The sequence below is a fragment of the Gymnodraco acuticeps genome, unplaced genomic scaffold (genome assembly GCF_902827175.1).
Source record: "Gymnodraco acuticeps unplaced genomic scaffold, fGymAcu1.1, whole genome shotgun sequence".
NCBI lineage: Eukaryota > Metazoa > Chordata > Actinopteri > Perciformes > Bathydraconidae > Gymnodraco > Gymnodraco acuticeps.
The window spans coordinates 1,015,812-1,022,078 of NW_022992079.1; the positions used below are offsets into that span (position 1 = coordinate 1,015,812).

The 6,267-nt window shown below is 37.8% G+C and overlaps 1 protein-coding gene across 1 annotated transcript in view; it reads right to left on the reverse strand.

Annotated features, from left to right (window-relative positions):
• pxk (PX domain containing serine/threonine kinase) overlaps positions 1-5,809 on the reverse strand; it is a 29,338-nt gene extending 23,529 nt beyond the window's left edge. The window contains 4 exon segments of the mRNA XM_034202347.1: positions 2-40; positions 847-894; positions 1,516-1,566; positions 5,544-5,809. Coding sequence (XP_034058238.1) covers positions 2-40; positions 847-894; positions 1,516-1,566; positions 5,544-5,645 — 240 coding nt within the window. The 5' untranslated portion in view covers positions 5,646-5,809.
• Positions 5,810-6,267: the final 458 nt, after the last annotated feature.

Genomic DNA, 6,267 nt, shown 5'->3' on the forward strand with positions numbered 1-6,267 from the left:
TTAACTTCTTTGGAGGCAGAGGGAGACTGATGCCACAAACCTGCAGAGAAAGATGGAGAGGCGCGTTTTCTTATCAACATGAAACATCTTTTGTGTTATCCACTATAGACTGTTTGTGTACGTTGAAGCAGACGACATCAGGGTTCACTCAGTTCTGCTTGTTGACTGAGGATCAGGGTCAGTTTGAGACCCCGAAAGGAAATGAGCAGGAGAAACCTCAGCAGAAAAACTGCTGCTAACTTCCTTTTATCCAATAATCTTTTGACCTGAAGAGAAGACAAGTCACAACCGGGATAACCTGCCACACTACATACGTAGAGCCAACTGTTTGTCAGGCTTGTGGGTAATCTTTACACAACAGCAAAGTCTGAAACATGTTGTAACACACCGCCATGTAGCGTTTCCAAACAGGAAACATGTGTGTGTGTGTGTGTGTGTGTGTGTGTGTGTGTGTGTGTGTGTGTGTGTGTGTGTGTGTATTCCTTTCAATGATAATGAGATAAATTATGTAAAATATATCATTCCTTCCAATATCCTCAATCATATTGCAATTGCAATATCAGGTAAACTTTAAAGGGGAGATCTTATCCTCATTTTCTTTCAATGTTTACCCTCTGTCTGAAACCAGAGCCCAGTCTGTTCTTATTGGTTAGCTACCCGGCTCTGTTGTGATTGGTCAACGGCTTACAGATGGGGGGAGTGTAGGAGAGAAACTCCTTCTGGAGGGAACCCATGGATTTTAGCCTTTGCAGACTATTTAGATTTACAAAAACATATATAACACACCACAGGAAAGGGGAAGCCCCCAATAGCATAGCAGGGCCCCTCTTAAGATGTTAAACTCACCATCAGGTTGCTGTTAAGAACATCAAAGTCACTGTAGCGCCGAATAACCTGCAACACACACACACACACATCAGTCCATTCATCATTTGATGGTGTTATGATTAAACAAGGACAGTATTGAAGGTTCATTTTACTGCCAAACAAATTCCCTAATTGGCTTTTTACCAATGATTTTCAATGACTTCTCCATGACCTTTACCTAATTTTCCATGACCAAAAGAATGACTCTTTCTCAGCGGTACCACTGAAAAGGGTTTATTTTAACATGGAACAGGAAAATAAGGTCTGCATATGAAACATGTTGTGCCTATCTAAAACAAATCAAATAGGCTTACTAGCTTCTACACGCTGAAGCAACTCAAATCTCTCACCAGCAAAATACCTCATCAGCTAAATGTCATTTTACATTTCATTACTATAAGATACAGTATGTATTATTATTATAGTATTACTATTTCGCCGATTAGATAAAATATAAATTATATTTGGTGCAACTTTAGTTACATTTCCATGACTTTTCCAAAACTTTAGGAAAAATATTGTTTTCCATAACTTTTCCAGGGCCTGGAATTAGCATTTTGAATTTCCATGACTTTTCCAGATTTGTAATGACCGTAAGAACCCTGTTTTCAGAGTGATGATATTCACTCCCAGGTGATTGTAATTTACCTGCCAGCTGTTCTCTGCAGACACGCCCCTCTGGACCCTGACGATGTACTCCTGAGAGAAGAGAGAAAATATAGTACTTTATTGTAAGATAAAACAATTGAACTATCAGTAGAAATATACGTTTGTGAAACACTGGGCGAAGGATAGAGGTGAAAAATGTGAAATAAACCTTGACATTTCAAGCAGCTGTGTCTGTGTGTCTCTGACATTCAGCAAACATTTTAAAAGGTAATTCAAGAAAATAAAAGTGATATTTTAGTGAGAGGGAATATTTCATTTTAATATTAAAACAAGGATTTAATTTATGTGAAAAATATACACATTATTATTATCAAAGAAAGGAAGTTTTATGATGGAATTTAGGATCGTTTTAAGTGATAACATTACACATACACAGTTCAGTCAGTGTTTAAATAAGAATGACTTCATAAAGTAACTATATATAACTCGGTATAAAAAACTAAGTTGTAGTATTATTAACAAAAATTGTCATTAAGATATATACAATTCTAACGACGCAAAAAGATGAAGTTGAAATATGTAAGTAAGTCTTTATCATTAGATTAAGGTCATGATTTTATGATGAATCGACTCATAGTTTCAACAGGTCACAAGCACAGAAAATGCCACGTAGATCAAACAGGTTTTAGATCATGGGTGTGTTACTTTGTTTCATTTCCAAATAAACGCTTTACATAACATAGTGCAGGGGAGAATCTGAGGAGCTTCAGTATGAGAACAACAACCATGGTATTAGTCTGTTATTCTTCTTTAATCTGATCCTTTGTACAGTTCATTTCCTGCTCTGAGGTGACATGTGAGCAGCTTCACAAATCAGGCTTTGTAATGTGACTTTAAACAATCATGACAAAAACGGTTTTTCCAGCATGACAGTGTCTATTATAGGCCATCAAAACCATTTCTTTATCTTTTAATAGACTTTGGTTGAACGAGATTAGTCTCACTGAGATCAAGTAACTCTTTTATAAAGACAACCTGGCTCAAAGATAGCAGCAACCATGAGTTTCAACAACAAAAAATGCATTAAAATCAAAAATGATCAGGGAAAGCATTTCAGCCAGCATACTCAATGGATATCACCATTTCACTTTTCTGATGTCTTTCCAAGTCTTTCACATATCTTTTGTTAAATGCAGAAGATATGTGCCACTGCCTTTTACTCAATCAAATAATCCTCCATATCTTACCCTGCACTGCAACTTTGTATTCATTATGTTATTTGTGGCTTTTTTATGTATGTAAAATGGGACCCAAGTACACACCTTCCGGCGCAAACTGAAAACTCATCTCTTTCGACTCCACTTCGAGCGATAGAACTATTAACAAAGCACTTTATATACTAATAAAGGACTGGCTTATCTAAAGCCAGTTGAGTAGCACTTGAAATGTTTGGCTCTATGAAACCTGATGTACTTATATGATTCTGTTTTCTTCAAGGTTGTGTCTTCCTGGTCGAACGCACTTATTGTAAGTCGCTTTGGATAAAAGCGTCAGCTAAATGCAATGTAATGTAATGTTTTTACAGGTACCGGTATTTGAGACGTTGTTTCATAATGCTTTTCTGTTACACTTTATCTTAATGCTTTTATTGTGTTTGTATGTAAAGCACATTGAATTGCCTCATTGAAATGTGCTACATAAATAAACCAGCCTTGTCTTGCCGATATGAACTAAAATCCCTTATGCAAAGTACTTTGAATTGTTTTTTTTTTTTAATAGTGCAGTTATAATAAACCTGCCTTCTTGGTATCCTCATAACTCTCCACTCGTGAGTCTGTAAGGCTAACCTTTAATCTGCAATCATCTTGGGCGTGCGGAAGCCATTAAAAACAAAAATATTTAAAAAATAGGGATGCTGCAATACGCTGGAACATGATTCAGCATCTGACTTTATACAAAATATTGGGTGACATTTACAAAGCTCTTTGTGACAAATTACCTAATATCTTCTAGGTCTTTTTAACTATCAATCAAATTCAAAGTTAATTAGCTTCCAAAAATAGTTGGCCTTTGAAATTAATCATGTTAATACTGAGATGGGGAAACGCGCTTTAATACTATACCATACACAATTGAAACAATCTGCAAAAGCTTGTTAAATTAGACGAGCTAATCCCGTTAAACCAATTTGAATCCCGTTTGACTGACAGAGCAGTGTGAATGCATGTGTTTTCTTTCAGTTGATGTTCTTTATGTTAATGCACTTCGCCTGATTGTTGTATAATGTGTTGATGTTTACTGTAACAGTCATGTGCTTCTTTTGTTTTATATGTAGGGTAATCAGTGGCCTTTCCCCTGCCACAGGCATGCAGTCCCGCCGAGCTGCAGACTCACTGTAGTAATCCCCTCATGTCAATGATCCCAATGAGTTCCAGTTGGGGAAAATAAGTTCAGTAGTATCAGCAGATTCACCGAGTTGGAGTATTATCCTTTTAACAATAATATTATGCTTGTATTTGCAATCTAGAAAAAATGTAGTTGACCTAACGACAAGGTTATTATCCAGCACTCACTTAGCAATTTGTGTCAATACAAATGTCTGTGTGTGACTTTAAATGAGGGTTTCCCCAGCACAGTGTAACAGTAAGCAGGGGCCTGGCCTCACAGTGTTGCATTCATTTCAGCTGCTTATGTTGGGAAATTCAGAAGTCATCTGACAGATCCCGCCTTAAGGAAATCTGGATTCTGAATAACAGAAATGTGGCTGTTTTGGTTGATTTTCAATGAGGATTAATAGAAAAAACAATAAGTCTATAGCAACGAGGAGAAGGCAATGTTTTTGATACAAATAAAAACATGAATATAATGATTACGTCCAACATTATTAGTCTCTCCTATGCGTTTATGGTTTTCTTTTACTCTAACATTAACACCAACAATGATCAGATGCCTGATATTAGCACGCCTGGTTAACCGGCTAGCTCAGCTGATCCCTGTCGGACTGACAACAACAAACAACCGCACATGCGTCCGTTATCGGACAGACCACATGTCCTGCTTTAATATTAACAAGGCTAGTTCCATTGTTATTAACGTCTTTTTTGTATTGCACACACGAATTTAAAGTACACATTTCAGTTCAAAGTAATGCTGATCATTGGCTACTCCCAGCATGATGGAATTGTAATGTTGGTTGAAGATGCCACGCTCCTTTAGAGGAAACATACTTAATTGTTTGTTGTTTATAAAAGGTTATACAACCCACTCCATCTTGAATTCACCATAGATAACATACATCATTTGGCACTTGTAAATTATGAATGTTTTACATCTGTAAAAGGCGTGTGGTCTTGATACAATGTTCTGAGAATGATGTAAAAGGGATAAATCATGTAACACACGTATTTAAATGTTATGTTGCAACAGACCATTACACATTCGAACCGACCATAGTTTGCATTTCAGAGAGTGTTTGTGGGTCAGAACTAAGAGGAATTTATACAACGCAAAACTTTAACCGGTTTAATGTGCTTTAGATCAGCGGCTGTTCTCGGGCTTTCACTGGCACTGTCTCAGCTCCTGGTCCTTCATCCAGTCAGTCATTGTCAGTGCTCCACTCCAAAAGCCTGTATATCAGCAGTTTGCAGAGAGTTTCCAGGAAATGGCTTAATCAGTGACAGCGACACAGGGTCAGCTGCCTGTCTGTCCGATAATGGATCTATGTTACAACACTGATGCTTACAATTTGACTATACACGTATTGTTTGAGTTGATTGTTCTGTTTTAAAACTATTATGTATTTAGTTGTGAACGACGGTTGGTGGTTAGTGTAACGATGTACAGGAAAGGATACGAAATAAAGCTTTCACATCTGTGTCCGATAAAGGAACCGGTGACGCAGCGAGAGGCTCAAACGCCCACTTGTAAATCAACTTAGCTATATTTGTAAACTCACCAATAGCCAGACCTTAACATCTACCACTAATTAACCATTTAAATAAGCTGTTACCGTTAAACCTACATGTTGTTAACGGTTAGCTGCCGTTGTATTCCCGATAAACACTCACCGTGTGGGACTGCAGGTTCTGGCTGGCTTCGATCACCGCAGACAGCGGCACGGTGTCGTCCAGCAGCAGCCTGCCAGGGGCCGGCTTCTCCAGGTAAGACATTCCTGGAGGATAAACGGTGAAAGTCTGATGTAAACGTCCGTGTGTCACTGACTGAAAACGCCGGGAAGACACTGAGGAGGAGCCCCGCTGAGCCGAGCAGGAAACAGCCAGAGAGATGCAAACTAGCTGTTAGCTTAGCTTTACCGTAACCAAAAAACGCTGCTACGCAACCAACGTCGCGGAGCGTCAGTGCCTCCTGCTGGTCCGGAGGGAGAACTGCAAAGGGAAATGCCCATCATGAACTATTACACAATTATGAAGTTGACCCTAACCCCCATAGCTGAACAAAACACGGAGTTTGATTAAACGTTTTTTTCATTTGTATAAATGTCTTGCTTAATAAGCTTTCTATTGGGGGAACATAATCACCTATTTTCATTAGAATGTTGTACCAATTTGTGATCGTTATGCATCTATTTATGGTGTAAGTGTTTTTAATTTATATAAAGCAGTATTGAATATATACAACAAAAAAATGTGTAGGTCCTCAACGAGAAAAAACAAAGAAAATATCTGAGACACGATATAAATACTTTATTAGATGTTTTTCATGATTCTTGAAACGTTTTAATTCTGTGCTGTGCAGTATATTGTTTGTGTTTATTGTTTTCCCAGTCTTTTT